At 40.4% G+C, this 17961-nt stretch overlaps 1 protein-coding gene across 2 annotated transcripts in view; it reads left to right on the top strand.

Annotated features, from left to right (window-relative positions):
• Nucleotides 1–17663, top strand: part of YES1 (YES proto-oncogene 1, Src family tyrosine kinase) — a 55301-nt gene extending 37638 nt beyond the window's left edge. For both annotated transcript variants that reach the window (XM_075585249.1, XM_075585250.1), the window contains 9 exons: nucleotides 6365–6463; nucleotides 7521–7624; nucleotides 8217–8366; nucleotides 9700–9855; nucleotides 11017–11196; nucleotides 12053–12129; nucleotides 12220–12373; nucleotides 13461–13592; nucleotides 16322–17663. In XM_075585249.1, coding sequence (XP_075441364.1) covers nucleotides 6365–6463; nucleotides 7521–7624; nucleotides 8217–8366; nucleotides 9700–9855; nucleotides 11017–11196; nucleotides 12053–12129; nucleotides 12220–12373; nucleotides 13461–13592; nucleotides 16322–16530 — 1261 coding nt within the window. In that variant the 3' untranslated portion in view covers nucleotides 16531–17663. The remainder of the gene's footprint in view (nucleotides 1–6364; nucleotides 6464–7520; nucleotides 7625–8216; nucleotides 8367–9699; nucleotides 9856–11016; nucleotides 11197–12052; nucleotides 12130–12219; nucleotides 12374–13460; nucleotides 13593–16321) is intronic.
• Nucleotides 17664–17961: the final 298 nt, after the last annotated feature.

Genomic DNA, 17961 nt, shown 5'->3' with positions numbered 1-17961 from the left:
GGGGGGGTGGGTGTGTGGGTGTCGTCACTCCGCCTCAGGCCAATGAGAGGTGCGGGGGCGGGCGGGCCAAGTGACCAATGAGATTTCCCCTAGGGACACAGGAAGATGCAGACAGGCATACAGTGCTTTCACTAATATATAATAAGATGCCTGAGGGTTGACAAATGAAGGTGCCATTTACTGCAGGCAACCAAAGCTATTTTCCACCCATTAACTTGTACAGAAAAACACACTGTGTGCAACTGGTTCCTACAGGCAGGGCCGCCAACAGATTTCCCGAGGCCCAGGACTAGAGTTTAGACTGGGCGCTACTACACAATTAGCCCCTCCCCCTTTCATTTTCCCCTCCCCCATTGCTACACACACCATTCCCCCCTCAATACCCATACCATTATCCCACACTGCCCACACTAATTACCCCACTCCCACAATACACACACTATTCCTCCCTCAGATAGACACCACTAGCCCTCCCCCACAGACACCGCTAGCCCCCCCACAGACACTGCTAGCCCCCCCACACAGACACCGCTAGCCCCCCCACACAGACACCGCTAGCCCCCCCACACAGACACCGCTAGCCCCCCCACACAGACACCGCTAGCCCCCCCACACAGACACCGCTAGCCCCCCCACACAGACACCGCTAGCCCCCCACACAGACACCGCTAGCCCCCCACACACAGACACCGCTAGCCCCCCCCACACACAACTACCACTAGCCCCCCCCACAGATACCGCTAGCCCCCCCACACAGACACCGCTAGCCCCCCCACACAGACACCGCTAGCCCCCCCCACACAGATACCGCTAGCCCCCCCACACAGACACCGCTAGCCCCCCCCCCACATAGACACCGCTAGCCCCCCCACACAGACACCGCTAGCCCCCCCCCACACAGACACCGCTAGCCCCCCCCCACACAGACACCGCTAGCCCCCCCCCCACAGACACCGCTAGCCCCCCACATACAGACACTGCTACCCCCCTCCCCCCAGCCCGATATACAGACACGGCTACTCCCCCCTTAGATACAGGCACCGCTACCCCCCTCCCTAATACGAACACCGCACCTCCCCCCACCCACCCAGATAGATGCCCCCCTCGCCGAGACAGATGCTGCTACACCACTCCACCATTCCCATCCCCCCCCCCCAAATACAAAGACCACATGCCCACCCCTCGTTGCTGCTGCCAGGCCCCAGATCTCCCCAGCTGCTGACTGCCTCTTCCCACGCCGGTGTGAGGGTGTGAGTCGGAAACTGGACCTGATTTCCGGCATGCACCGGCGGAGGAGAGAGGCAGTCAGCACCTGGGGAGAGCTGGGGCCCAGGGGCGGCAACCAGTGGGCAGGCAGCTGGACGCAGAGGTTGGGCCTGACCTCTGGCCGGGTCCAACTTGCAGCGCTGGCCGGGCCCCCTGCAGCCTCCAGACCCGGGACACTTGTTCCGACCCCCCCGCCCCCCCATCGACAGCCCTGCCTACAGGTATCATGGTTGTGGTGAAAGGAAATATGCACACTCAAGGTTATTATTTAAGTAATAATCCCCCCAGAACAGGGCATTACTGGCCAATAATGCCCTGGCTGGAAGAGTTGAAGGCCCGAGGCGAAGCCGAGGGACTTTAACCCAGCCAGGGCATTATTGGCCAGTAATGCCCTGTTTTGAGGGGATTATTACTATTATAGGCTAAATGTAGGCTTATTTCATAAATAATACGCTTTTGTATAGTTATATGGATTTTTTTTTTTAGTAAAATAAAATGGTAAATACATTAAAGCACCTATATCCACACACTGCCGCCCCCTCTGTGTACACACACACACACACACACACACACACACACACACACCCTGCAGCTCTACATAGATACACACACACACACACACACACACACACTGCTGCTTCAACACCCATAAACAGTGCTGCTGATACTGACACACACACACAGCAGCTCTACAAACACAGCAGCTCTACACACACACACACACAAACGGCTGCTACACACAAACTGCTGCTGCTGCTGCACACCACACTGCTGTTGCTACACCCATAAGCACTGCTACTGACACACACACACACACACTGGAGCGCTATACACACACACACACACACCTACACACACACTGCTGCTATACACACATACAACACAACAGCACACCACACACACTGCTGCTGCTACACCCATAAACACTGCTACTGACTGACACACACACTGGAGCGCTATACACGCACACACTGCAGCTCTACACACACACACCACAACAGCACACAACACCACACACACACTCTGCTGCTATACCGATAAACACTGCTACTGACTGACACACACACACACACAGAAACTGCAGCTACTTACTTACTTTGCAGACTCGCCCCCCAATTCAACTGAATCTGCTCAGTCACTGAGACAATCTCGGTCAGCTCTTTTTCACTAAGGAGGGGGAGAAGTCAACCCGTGGCTGATACTCCCAGACCAATCCCCTGCCCTGTCTCAGAGTTGTTCTGAAAGCTGATTGGCTGGAAATAAACACATTGAAAATATACACAATGCAAGCAGCAAAAATTCCGGGCATTACTGATTGGATAAAGCCCGGAATTTTAACCAACCAGAGACAGGGATTTCAATAATGCCCGGAATTTTACTGCTTTAGCCTATAATATTATTTAAACTCTAATATAAATGTAATATCTCCCGAAAACAGCATGCAATTTGACATGACAAACACCCAGTGTTTTCACCATATTTATGAAGAACGATTGATGCATAAAAATGTTTTGGGGGGTGGGGGGGGAGGAGCAGAAGGGGGGGGGCAAAGAGGTAGCATGTCGTCTCCTTCAGGTTTGCAAAATAGGGCTTGGGGAGGGGGGGGGGAGAGACTGAGATCAAGAGCCAGTTGTCGTGGAAGATTCCGTTACTAATAAATCTCCAAATAGATCAAGCTGGGAAAGCAGAGATACCTGGGGCCCGAGAGAGATGCTCGGAAACTAACCGGAATAATGGAAAATTTATTCAAATGCCTTATTTGTATAAAGAGGCAGGTCAGTGTAGTAAGAGCAAAAAACTTTTTCTGTGTAATTGGCTTTGTTACAAAGATTCAATTACCCTTAAAGTAATTGTCTTACTAATTTGTGTCTTGTGAAAAATGAAAATATATCGCTGGTCGTCGGGAACATTGGCTTCAAGCTCCTCCGTTATGGTCATCTGTTTAAGTAATGTTCAAAATTCAGATGAGCTAGTTCAGACTTATAATATTAGCTACAAAATAGCTTTCTAAATTGATCTTGATTATATCCTTAGTCTCCTGCATTTATGAATGGAAAATAGTCTGTTACGTCAGTTTTACGAACATAATACCATTGCATAATTTCCTGTACTGTTAGTATCTTTGCACCAGCGCTTCAGTAGATGCATTATTGGGGACATTTTTCATATTGTGTTGGGTGTTTTTTGTAGCTGTTTTTAAATATTAAAACAATTGTAACGTTCTTTTGTTAGGAAGGAAAAAAATTTTTTTTCACGAATTGCTTACCTGTTAATGCAAATATACATACATACATACATACAAGTCCCAATCGCGCAAACTGTTCCAGGTAATGAAGGGGTTAAAAAGCTGCACCTTGGCGCTGTTGCCACAGAGGGAACTCCGCTCTCCCTCTAAAATGTCCTTCACAGGATCTTCAACAAATAGAGAAAAGACACCAGAGTGCACCAGATTCAAAGGCAGAAATGTGTATTAAAGGACACACAAACATACATAACTTACTCACGTGTAAATGTCGCGGGAGACCAGAACTTTTACACCGAAACCACTGGGATCACTAGCACCAGACAGGACAAAGTTGTGGAATAAAATGAGGTTTATTCTGGCATGCCATCAGACAAAACAAAGGTGCACAAAACAAGATACAATACCAACTGGGGGCCTGGGGAGCAGACTCTTGTCTCGCTAGGTGCAGGGACTTGCTTCAAGAAGGCTTGCCTTGTCCGCTTCTAGTCCAGGATATCAGAGTGCTGATCACACAGCAGCCACTCGCATGTATCTCCAGCTGGTCACTGTAAAGATCCAAACTCCTTCACAGAATGTCTCCATCTCTCAGATAGTCCTCTGAGGAAATCTCCACACTCCTTCCCAGAGTGTCTCTGTTAGCCTCTCTTGCTCTCAGATGCTCTCTGAAGGTAGATATGATTCTCTGATCAGCAGCACTATATATATATATATATATATATATATATATATATATATATATGGGCTGCTGAACAATCAGAGCATGGAGTAGGTTGGTGCCACAACAGCCAGAGGGCGTGCTTAGAGACCATCCCCAACCCTGATTGTTTACTCTCTCACAAAATGTCTGTGGCACCTCCACGCTCCCAACCATTGTCTCTGCAGGAACCTCAGCTGATTAAATCACAGAGTCCTCTCCATAGAGATGACAGTAACAATGGAATAGCTCATTTGCTTTCTTGCCGGGCTGACTCCCAAATCACATCACAGAACAATGTTGATTCACTAAACTGTAGGATTGCATATACAGGGAATAACAGATACAGGCTTTGAAATACATTCTTACAGACCTGGAAATACATTTACACATTCCCTGTTCTTCCCCAGATATTAAATACATTTGGCCAAAATAAGCCTTACAAAGGTGGCCAAGTTACATAGATTTAGGGGTAGCTAGCTGGGCTTCATCCCTGTTTTGTGATGCCAGCTAGCCCTACCGTCACAGTAAGTAATTAAGAGCGGGCTCCTCACAACACCGAAAGAGAGCTGTGCCGACCGACTATCAGTGTCTCTGGAATTCACAGCCGTGGGTCGACAGCTCGCAGCACCTGGATGTGAAGAGATGCAAAAGCTCAACAGCTGATCAGCCTCTGAGAGCGTCCTGCGTGCAGCCGCCTGCACCAACGCTAAAATGGGGTTAACCGCACTTGTGCCTCCAAGCGCTAGGACCACTTCCAGCTACTTAGGGTCAGGGGGTTCCAGCGTCAATGTGCTTGATACCGTAATAGTAATGATGCCCTCAACCGGTTTCGCACGAGAAGTGCTTTGTCGGGGGGTGAAGTCACTAGTGTGGGGGCTCTGATATTTATACCCCTCCCTTGGATCTATTCATCCTAATTTCATAAAGCTGTGGCCAATTCCTGCTTAATTTCATTACTTATTCCAAAAAAGGACTGCAAGGACTACATCACTATGGTTACTGCAAAAAGGCTGTTCTAACAGAGCATGCACAGCTGCAACGTCAATAACACAAATTATTACAAGGGGTTAATAAATTTAAAAGGTGTTGTAAGAAATACAGCTCTTATTTCCCAAATAATAGTAATAATATACAATTTTAATTGATATAATATTATATTACTCAGTAATGCAATCCATTATTATCCTACATGTGCAAGTAACATACAATAAATGCATATTAAATACAAACAAACAAAACACATGTTTTAAACATCCTATTATGTCTGTCATCTTCCAGTAAAAGTTTTGTTGTGCTACGTTGTGCCGTTTGTGAGATTTCGATGCTTCGGGCATACAAAAAAACAAACGGAATAACAAACTTAGAAATATAGTGTGTGTATATATATATATATATATATATATATATATATATATATATATATATATATATATATAATTTTTTTTTTTTTTTACACTGTACAGAACATGTTTTTAACTTTATCACTTGACACATTACATTATTCTTTTTTCCCACAGCACTGTAGATTACAGCACAGTATATTAGATGTGTGAAATACAGAACTATAGATATACCCATGAATAGATTGGAATTACCCTTCTTGCAAATGAGCAAGTGAATTGTCACTGTTGTAGGATTGAAGAATGCACTTCCCTCCACGACTTTTTTAAAACGCCATTTAAGCCTGGCTGTGTAGCGCAAATATGTTTTTCTTGATTTAAAGCTACAATTGTATATTTCTGGCCCAGGAACTTTGATAATACTTTGTGACCTCATTAACACACTCGGCTTCACCCAGCTGGCCCTGCAAAAAAATGTTAAGCTAAGTAGTTGAAGTTACAGCAATTGGGCAATGCTACTTCCCAATGAGAGTCTATACGGGACAAGTACAGGATTTACAAAGGAAATATGTCAGAATTCTGCGTGGCTGAAAATATGTTTTATGTTATATTAAAACAAACAACCAGCATATTATAAGTTAAAGGGGACATGTTTTATGTACAGGCTTTTACAGCCTGTAGTAAGCAGATGCAACTGAAAAGATGATTCATTTTGTGAAATGAAGATATTTCAATGCAACAGTTTTTTTATGTCCCCTTTGCATAGCTTTTAAGGCCTTATAATTGTTCTTGCAAATAATTGTTCTTCTATTGCAGGGAAGGAGACTGGTGGGAAGCCAGATCCATAGCCACTGGAAAAACTGGCTACATACCCAGTAATTATGTTGCTCCTGCAGACTCCATACAGGCCGAAGAGTAAGATACCATTTGATCTTTATTTATTTGTATTGATACGTCTGTGTTTAAAGCAGCAAATTCATATTTTATTATTTTTTAAGAGAATTGAAACGAGCAAGTATCTCAGGAGCCGGAGGATCCCGGGAGATGAAAATGTCATCCAGCCCCCCTGGTTCCAGACCTGTTAAAAAAACAAAAAACAAACAAAGTAAAAGAAAAACGGAGAGCAGCTGGGATTGCTGCTTTAAATTTTACCTGAAACAAAGAGCTTAATGGAACTTGCTTCCGGAGCCCCTTGATTTACTAGAGATAATTAAATGATTATTGTGCTGCTTTTGGGTTTTGGGCTTTGACTGTCCTTTACCTCCAGCTTATCTGGAATTATAGGCAATCTGGTGTGTGTAAAGACTTGTGCATTTCACGTAGCACAGCCAGTGATCTTATCACCACTGAATTGCATCAACGGAAGAGCCCCATCGCTGGGAATTTTACTCTCTTGGACCTACTAAGCTATAAATCTGCCCAGAGCCAGCAACAATCGGAAAGAAACAAGTGATCACCAGGAAGATTCCTCCTTTAAACCTTTTAATAAACCGTTCTTCAGTAAAATGTTTTGAATCAGAAATCCGTTTTGTATATCCCAGGACTTTAAGGTTTAGGTAATTGACAGTATGGATGTATTAATTCTGTCTGTGCTGAAGGGAAAAAATGATTGTATTTCTGATGTGAGGTATTTTGGATCAGTTGGATGATCAGTGTAAGATAGACATGGAAGGGACTAAAGTGGACAATAAATGTAACAATTCTATGGCTATCTTTAATAATATGGTCCATGCAATAATACATGTTGCACCACAATCTTGGTGTACAAAATATTAATATAAATATTTTTTTTGAAGCGGGTTGGCCAAAAGTGTAGGTATATCATTCTCTGTTTTACTTTCTTTGTCACTCAATGAAACTTTGCAACTCCACCACTGTATAGTCGTATCCTCTTCCCAATGGTGCGACCCCAGCAGTCTAATGGCTGAATGTAATTATTTCTATTATTTATTTTACTCTGGTTTCTTTTCAGATGGTATTTTGGGAAAATGGGGAGGAAAGATGCAGAGAGATTACTTTTAAGCCCAGGAAACCAGAGAGGAACATTTTTAGTTCGAGAAAGTGAAACCACTAAAGGTACTTTTGGTTTTCTTTCTTTTCCAGCATTGCAGCTATACGTCTGCTTATTGCAGCATTACTAAGGGTTGTTGGAATAAAATAAAATTCTCTATAGGATATTGGATGCAGCGGTACTTATTATGTTTCACTTGTGTAACGACCACGGGAATTCTAAATTGACAATGGGAGTACTATAAAACAACCAGTACAAGATCACAATAGTTCAGGTAGGAGGTGATGAGGAAATATTAGTTCTTCAGAAGAACGTGTTTAATTGCTTGTACGATACTGCTGTTAGGCAGTATGTTTTGGAAATTGAATAATGGTAGAGATAATGTTAATAGCACAATTACTTAAATATAGTGTCAGAGTTCCAATACAATAGATCCCAGAAAAGATAGTCATAAGGGGGCAATTTGTACAAGAAACCCATCAACTCCCAAATAGCTTTTGGAAAATGTATTCTGAACTTAAAACGTGGATCATCTTTTAAGATTTATTTGTAATTAAAACTTTAGGATTGTGTTGTACGTTACCGAAATGTACCAGTTGTGCAGACTATGTATTGTTGTTGCATAAAAACCTTTCTAAATCACATCCCACGCAATAGGTGCATATTCCCTTTCCATCCGGGATTGGGATGAGGTGAGAGGAGATAATGTGAAACACTATAAGATCAGAAAACTTGACAACGGTGGATACTATATCACTACAAGAGCACAGTTTGAGTCACTACAAAAACTGGTGAAACACTATTCAGGTAAGCCATTGCCATTTGAGTTTCGTTTGAATGCATTATTAGACATTGCAAAATAAGTGCAACATTTTCTTCAGTAAATAGTTTTTAAATTGGCTTCTGACCAATTTCATTTCTAGCTTTGATGTTAATTAAATTGACATACAATAGACCAGTGGTTTTCAACCTTTTTTTTTTTGGTTACGGAACCCCAGAATTTGATTGTGAAATTCTGGGGAACCGCATCTCTCGTGTCTCTCCCCCCTCTCCCTTACGCTCACTCTCCCCCTCTCATTTATATATATATATATGTGTGTGTGTGTATATACAGATATACAGTTGCACATCCTATCACAATCTCTCCCCCTCTCCCTTACACACAGACACACACACAGACACACACACACACAGACACACACACACAGACACACACACACACAGACACACACACACACAGACACACACACACACACACACACACACACAGACACACACACACACAGACACACACACACACAGACACAGATACACACACACACACACACAGATACACACACACACAGACACACACACACACAGACACACACACACACACAGACACACACACACACACACACTGAGAGTGCACGCTCTTACCTGATCCTTCCCCTCCCTCCCTGTCAACCGGAAGTTGATGCTACTTCTGATGCCAGCAGGAGCAGGGAGAGGAAGGATAGCAGCGACTGGGCTGCTGCTGAGCTCAGGAGCTGCCGGGTTACTGCCATGAGGGGTGCCGCCGCTCTTCCGGCCCGGGACAGCTTGAAGAGTTTTCCCTGATCTCCCCCCACGGAACCCATGAGGGGTGCTCGCGGAACTCCGGTTGAAAATCCATGCTATAGAGTTTGAAAAAGTTTTGAACAACTAATATCTGCGTCGGTTAACAAAAATAAAATTATTTTAGCTAGATATATTTATGGAATTAAATCCAATTAATTTTCGAAACCGGTAACATCAGTGCAAGTTAAATGTTAAATGCACTATGTTTATTGATCTTTGTGCATTCAATAGAAATTACATTTTTAACGCTTTATTAAAAAGGCCTGTAAAGTATTACTGAAGAACCCAATTTGCAGATTGCCTGTCTAAATTCATAGGGACTAGAATTTGGAATTATTTGTAAATTCTATGTATGTTTGTATGTGCAATTTGTAGTATGGAATAGAAATTGTGAGAATTTTGTTTAAACGCCACTATCTGTTTATTGTTCTGTGCAGGAACTTAATGCAAGTATAATTTTTAGATATTACACTGCATATACTTGAACTGTCAGTGGTGCATTCAAATGAATTATGCATTGTTATTGTTTTTCATTATTCAGAACATGCTGATGGCTTATGCTATAGATTAATAACTGTGTGTCCCACTGTAAAACCGCAAACACAAGGATTAGCAAAGGATGCATGGGAAATACCTCGTGAATCTTTGCGACTTGAGATTAAACTGGGCCAAGGCTGCTTTGGTGAGGTATGGATGGGTAAGTCTGAATTACCTTTATTAAACATAGCTTCTGTGATGTATTGGCTGTGAAATCCAAATAGACCTGTAACTATTAAATCATGAATGAGGAGTAAGACAGCCTATAAACTTAAAAACATTATAAGGAAAAGGTTACAAGATGAATACAATGTGTAGTTAAAATTGATCTTTGACATTCATGTCAGATTTGAATATATTTTTAGTTCTGTAACTATACTCGGTAGAACGGTCTTTGTTATTATTCTTTTACCGCCCTTCTTTTAACTCCGAGGTTTTTTTTTTTTTTTTAAACAGCCTACAAGTTTATTCTGACTGAACTGTGCCACTACAACACAATGGGAGTTTGTCCCATTATTGCCAAAAGGTTAAGCTACTAACAGTTTTACGCCTATATTGTTTTAAAAAAATTAATAGATTGATGGAAAGTGGGTTATACAACAGCTTCAATTGAAATATTTAGTTTTTTTGTTTTTTTGGGGGGGGACGGGGACATTTTCATTTTAGCATATGAACGAGTTTGCACCTCGGAGCTCCCCCGATCTTTGGGAAACCTGTATAACTATTTGCTCCCCTGGGTAAGACGACTTGCCCAGTGCAAACCGTAATAGCCACGGGGATCAGTCTCAGTCTGGCGGGCACGTGAGAGCTGCAATGTCTGTGGGAGATGACTTTGTATTGGTAACTCCACGGCCGTATTTGTGGTTTATTTTTTTCGATGAATCGGCTTTGGAGGACCCTTCTGGTTCAGGTACGTTAAAAAAGAGGGGGCTGGGGGGTTACACATACAAATCTTGATTTTTTTTTTTTTTTTTTTTCACTGTCAAGTTTGTTTGTTTTTTGTTATGTTTTTCTGTCAAGACAAAGTTATTCTTTATCCACTACCCTTCTCATAAGTCCTAAGCAGTGATAAGTGATCACACAAGTCGCTCTTAGGTGGTTAAATAAAATAAAAGTTGTGAACTTTTGACGATCACTAGTCTGTCTTTTTTACAATATATTCAATAATAAAGAGGAGGCTTGTGTTGTCGCTACAAATGTATCGCGAATTGCAATAATCCTACACATATTTAGGAGCAATAGCCCAATAGAACTTTTTTGATTGATTATTTCTATATTCTCTGATGCTATCCTGTGTTTATACTTTTCCATATCCCGCTAGGAACTTGGAATGGAACGACAAAAGTAGCCATCAAGACACTAAAGCCTGGAACAATGATGCCTGAAGCTTTCTTACAAGAGGCACAAATTATGAAGAAACTCAGGCATGACAAATTAGTTCCACTTTATGCTGTTGTTTCAGAAGAGCCCATTTTCATTGTTACAGAATTCATGACTAAAGGTATGTCTTCATGTTGTTGTGTTTCATTGAAAGATTGTTCTTTCCACAAGTTTGCGACCAGTTTTGACGTTTTTAAAACACTATTCCCTCTTGATAGATTTCCTGTGATTCTTTTGTGCGATTTGTTTTTTTATTTTATTTAGTATTATTATTATATTTTGTATTGTATTTGTACCTGTGTAGCACCAGCCAGTGTGCTTGGCGTTTTAGGGGGGAGGAAGGCCCCCATCATACTGGTGACATGAGTTGCAGATGTCTTATACAGATGAACCTTTGTACTGAAACACACCTAAGTCTTTTATATAGAGAGATAGATATGATATATGCAGCTATGGGCCAAACATACCATAACCCCACCTATGTGCTCTTCCTTTTAATCCCATTACATATAGCATGCCAAGTTTTGTGGCTATAGGATTAATCGGGTGGACTTGTGTAGCCAGACAAACAAACAAAAAAAAAAACTTTCAGCATTATATATTATACAAGATATGCATTTTGGGGGAATTACTCTTCTCTGTATTATAATACATAAAATGTAACTTTGTGAGAAATGAGTCCCTGTCCCAAAAAGCTTAGTACTGTACATATGTCATTATTTATGTATTGTAGTGCTGGCTGCTTTTAAGTTGTTTTGGGATATGAAAAAAAGGTATTTACAATAAGTTATACATTTTGAATTCATTGAATCCTGAATATAGTTTGGAGGGGAGAAAGTGATTCTGCAGTGTGCTCACAAAATGTATAGTGGAGCTGAAATGAATGAGATGGATGTTACTCCATTTTGTTGGGCAATCTTCTGTTGTATGATGTGCAAAGCTTGCACTTCTTTTGAAGATGTGTCTGTTTTTTACAGGTAGCCTGCTGGACTTCCTTAAAGAAGGGGATGGAAAGTATTTAAAGCTGCCACAACTGGTTGATATGGCAGCGCAGGTATATCACACTTGTGCTTTTGGTATTGTCATGTATTTTCTCAATGAAAATGTGGTATGTGAAGGCCTGCCTGTGTTTTGTTTCCCCTAGATTGCGGATGGCATGGCTTATATTGAAAGAATGAACTACATTCATAGAGACCTCAGAGCTGCTAACATCCTTGTAGGAGACAACCTTGTATGTAAAATTGCTGACTTTGGCTTGGCAAGATTAATAGAGGACAATGAATATACAGCAAGGCAAGGTAAATATTTATTTTTCTAATACTTGATTATAAAGCTGATCGTTTTTATATGCAATTGTGTAGTCCTTTTAGAAATGATAATCGATCCGTGTGAATAGTTTTTTTTTTTTTAAATTTATTTGTTTTTTGTGTAACTTCTGTAAAATTAAAAACCTTGTTTAATCAAGGATACAAGGTTGAGTAACAGAAACAAATACAAGCATCGTCCTCCGTTTAATACACTTTGAATCTGAAGAGATTAGGTCCATTCAATCAATAAGAATAAAATCTTCTCCTGCACAAGGAGGTGGACATCTTCACAATATATTGAAGAGATGAAAAAGGGATCTCTGACCCATAGAACCTGAAGTTAGTCTAAAAGTACTATGACCTTTCCAGTTACCAACTATACCGATTTTGTGTAAAATAAAAAAAATAATTTTTGAAAAAAGTGACCTACAGTAATGCCTTTGTAGTCAATGTAATGCAAGACAATTCAGCCACACTAAACCCCATCTGCAAAACTTACATCAATTTGACTTGCTACTTTACTTACAATTTACTTAAGTCAGAGAGATAAAGTAAGTTACTCAAGGACACAATGAGTTACTGTTGTACAGGTTTTTCTTTTCACAAATTATTTCATAGTCTTTTTTTTTAAAGGGCAGTTAAAAAGTCTTCAAACACTACATATCCAGAATAGATGGTTACATCACTAATATTACTCTGACAAATTATTAGATGTGTTTAGTTGGATAATCATGGCTTATCTTGAGGATAGAAAAAAACAAGCGCAAGATACTCATAAGATATATATTTTTGTAAATAAAAAAATATATCTTATGAGAATCTTGCGCTTGTTTTTTTTTTTTTTATCTTCACTACTTTCTGATGTGCTGAGCCATCTTTTTGACCAGCTGCATATTTCTCACACCTTGGAATTTAGTTCCAATTCAAACATTTGTTGGTCCTAACTTCACTACTTACATCTCAAGGTCTCTGTACCAACTAACACTTAGAACATTGCCACATTTGGTTTAGAGTGCACCCTTTTGTCTCCTCATGGCTTATTTCAATTCCTCAATAAACTTGTGACCTATTATTCTAGGCGCAAAATTTCCAATCAAATGGACAGCTCCTGAAGCTGCATTATATGGCCGATTCACCATTAAATCTGATGTGTGGTCATTCGGAATCCTCCTGACTGAGCAGGTAACCAAAGGCCGAGTTCCATACCCAGGTACGTAAGAGGTTATTATCATTGTCCCTTTCCTTTGCCTCCTGCTTACATGCCTATGCAATTGCCATCAATCCCTCGTGTAGGTATAATTGTATATAGTGGTGTAACAGTGTATGCAGCGCTTCGCAAAAGTACAATATCTAAGAAAAATAAGGTACAAACAATGAGGATAAGAGCAGAAAGTAAATGGTAATGTATACGGCATGGGGAGACCCTACCGTAAAGAGCTTGCATTCCAAGTGGTATATTGGGAGACCTGGACATTAGTAGAAGTTAAAGTGCATTTATGAAAAGGACAAGTCAGGCAGGTCAGGTGCATCAGAACTCGGTAGTGTAGGCATAAGCCATTTCATGAGATTGGATGGACTTGTGCAGAGATAATGAATAAAAATAAAAAATAAGTTTATGGCGTGTGAGAGCTGTTGAGATGATATCCCTATGTAGAGTTGATATCCCTAGGCCAAGCGTGAGAGGCAAGTTGGGGTGTAACGAGAGATCAGACTTGCGAAATAGGGATGTACAGAGGAGTCCAGAGCCTTTAAGAAAAGGAGGAGAAAAAGGACCTAGAAACATGGTCAAGATATTTAATATCATGGCTGGGAAGAATAGCGGCAGCAAGAATTACGCTCTTGTCTAGAATTTTGTATTTATATAGGACTCTCCCAGCACCGATCCGAAACAGACATAAAGGAGCTACAGAAAAGTATTACCAGATTTATATGGAATAATAAATAACCTTGCACAAAATTTAACATATTCATTAGATCAAAGCAGGAGGGGGGTCTGGCAGTGCCGCATATTAGATCTTGCTGCCAAGCAGCAATGCCCAAACAGCACTCTGGCACACGGAGCCTAACTCCTTTAGATGGGTTGAAATAGAAAATGGGTTCTTAAAACCGACACCAATGGAATCAATTCTTTGGATCCCAAATCCTAATAGATCATCCTGTGATAATCTCCTTCCCACAACCAAGAATTCCCTGTGAATATGGGATAGAACGGGCTTGAGATGTGGCATGACAAGAATTGATTCCCCCTAGTTGCCATTATTTAATAATCCGATATTCAAGCCAGGATGCGTAGATCAAAAGCACCGGAGGTGGAAGGACCAAAAAATAGTCAGAATTAAAGATCTGCTTTTTGGTGGAAAAATTTAAACTTCGCCACAATTACAAGAGATGCATCAGCTACCCAATTCAGAATGATTTTCCTACATACAGAGAAGACATTTTATAACAAGTCAAATAACTAAGAGCAAGATCAGTAATACTACCACATAGGAAGAAACCAACATAACCAACCCACTTAGCAAGGGACTGATAACCAGTTTATACCAAACTATTCTTCCACCCAGCACAGAAAAAGATACAAGCTATATTAGGCACTGGTACGAAGATTTAGGAGAGCCACAAGACTCAACTGATTGGGCAGGTATATTGGGAGGCAATATCAACCATATCTATTACCACAAATATAAAGGAATGCGTACAAAGTACTATATCACTGGTACCTAACCCCTGATGGATTGCACAAAATGTATAGTAATGCCTCACCAGTCTGTTTCTGTGGGCAGCGAGGGTCTGTGATACACACATGGTGGACATGCCCTTGATAACGGGTATTTGGATGAAAACTGTACACTTTTAAACAGAATCTTAGACAAAGATATTACCCTAGATCCCTGGGTTCGTTATTTAACAAACCGTCTCAGAACTTGAGCTACCATGAGCAAAAACTCTGCTTCCATATATTGGCGGCCACCAGATGTACCATAGCGGCAGCCTGGAAAGGCCCAGTCCGAATATGGCCAAAATTACAAATAGAATATGGCAGACCGTACGAGAAGATCATGGCCTGTTTAAACGACACTATGTGCAAGTTTAGAAGAGTGTGGGATCCGTGGCTGGATACTATGGCGGATCCTGTGATTGACCAACAGACGCTGGAGCTCTGAACCATGAAACTTATAAACAGATAGATATAGAGTATAGGTCTGGGACTGCATGCAATGTAAATAAAATGTAATAACCAGGATATAATTGTTTAAAATGCAGGAATAATAACACAATGGTATAAATACTAAACAACATGTAGATACGAAGTTTTGACAAAATGTACAAATGAACCACAGTGATGTATGCCGAACCCAAGCTCCCCCCACCATTTTCATTTAACCTGATTCTTTTTTTCTTCTTCTGTACCTCCCCCCTCCCCCAATATGTGACTGTCTAAAATACTTGTAATGCATCTTATTCTGATATATAATAAAAACAAAGTTTATTCAAAATATAAGGAGGAGAGTTTTGTAGTTTAACATGGAGGCCATGGGAAGCCAGCAGAGAGATCTCAGGAGGTCAGGGGGAATGCAAGTCTAGAAGAGCAGGAGATGCTTCTAGCAGAGATATAAGGCATTCAGGCCAGATAAAAGAATGTTGCAGTAATCAGCATGGGAAAGAATGAGGGCATGTATTGGTGTTTTAGTAGTCGGGGAACAAAAGAAGCGGCATTTCTATTTAATGTTGTGGAGGAAGAAATTGCAAGGTTCAGTAACATTTGTTTATATGAGGGGAGAAATATAAATTCCTAGGTCTCCTTTCCTTAAGGTTTAGTAACGTGTCTTGAGTTTAAGATCATCAGAATCTCTGCCTATGTGAAGTATATGATCCATCCTCATTTAACTTGATGTTGTAAGTTTTTTGTGATGAATAAAACCTCTTTCATTTTGATAGGGATGGTAAACCGTGAAGTGCTGGAGCAGGTAGAGCGTGGGTACCGAATGCCATGTCCACAAGGTTGTCCTGAATCCCTGCATGAGTTAATGAAGCTATGTTGGAAGAAGGACCCTGATGAAAGACCAACTTTTGAATATATTCAGTCATTTTTAGAAGACTACTTTACTGCAACAGAACCACAGTACCAACCTGGAGACAATCTATAAGGAGAAGAAAAAGAACACAAAGGCTACAGTGACATGCACAATCTGCCAAAAGTAAAAGAGACTTTGCATCAAGTTCCGACCTGTTTGTAAGGAGAAAAGGAAGACAGTAGTTATCACTCTGCATGCTTATGGCAAACTGGAATCCCAGAGTATAATTGCACAAAACCACTTTTAAAGTATTGTAACCTAATGTACAAGTAATGTGATTCCGTAAAAGGTCCCAAAGAAAGTTTGGCTTTCATACAGATGGTTAATCCTAAAGGTAGAGTAGTGGTGACCAGCCCAGAGTTTAAATACATCCAATTCATTTGAAATCTGTGGTTATGCATTTCAGGATTACACAATTGGATACCGTGGGACCAAAAATGTCAGTCCTGTTCCATAAAACGTCGACATTTAATGCGTTCATTCTCGGTGGCGTTGGCACAGAATGGTTATTATAACATACAGGAATAAGCCTTTTTATTTTAATTTTTTTGTATTGACCAAACTAGGTCATTGAGGTTTTCAGGTAAAAAGTTAATGCATTACACACCACAATATTGGAAATGAAGATTATAACTTGCTGTAATTTTTTTATTTTTTTTATGATTAATGTAGAGGGATATTAGAATCAGAGATTTTGTTTTTAATCCGTTGTAGAATACGGAGGTAATTGGTGATTACTGTTTAAAAAAACGAGTTAAAGGTTTAACTTTGAAACCTCAACATGCAAGTAAAGGCCAATGTTTGTTTTTATTATTGATTGATTGACCTTTTGTTGTAAAATAAGTCTGCAGTCATTGTTCAAGTAGTAGTTCTATAGAATCATGGCACTATGAGATGTGAAGATGGTTACCACTAGTTCAGGGACTTAGGTGATAGCACTTTGGCTTTTCTTGGATGCTGACTATAAAAGAGCGTGTGGGGTAATGGGAGTTAAAATGTGAATACTTTTAAGATTATGCAGATATGGTTTACTTAATGCAGTTGTAGCATAAGGTCTTCAGTGCTTTCCTTGCTGACCAACATTTGATAGTGTGATAACAACAATATCTGACAGATCAGTTGTATTTGATTTGAGGGTATTGATGTAGTACAGAAATGTATGATTTTTTTTGTTTTTTGCGTTTACACTGCACATTTTTTTTTTTTTAAAAGGTCCCTTTTACCAAAATGATTTTCTTTTAATGGCAGTGCCATCATTCTACATTCTTATCTTAATTTTCTTTAAACAGACAAGTGATTTTAAAAGGGCTTTATATGAAAACTATGGAATTGTATCTTTTTTATAAACCTTTTAAAGCCAATTTAACGATAATTGTTAAGGTTTGTGTACTAAATCAGTAAAAGCGAAGCACAGTGCCTGGCAGTAATGCTGCCATCCATTGTGTTTTTTAATTACTACAAAAAATCATGTAATAACATTTGTATAGTAAAGAATTAAAACAC

The sequence above is a fragment of the Ascaphus truei genome, chromosome 2 (assembly GCF_040206685.1).
Source record: "Ascaphus truei isolate aAscTru1 chromosome 2, aAscTru1.hap1, whole genome shotgun sequence".
Classification (NCBI taxonomy): Eukaryota; Metazoa; Chordata; class Amphibia; order Anura; family Ascaphidae; genus Ascaphus; species Ascaphus truei.
The sequence above is the reverse complement of the archived record's forward strand: the minus strand, read 5'-3'. Positions and strand labels throughout refer to the sequence as shown.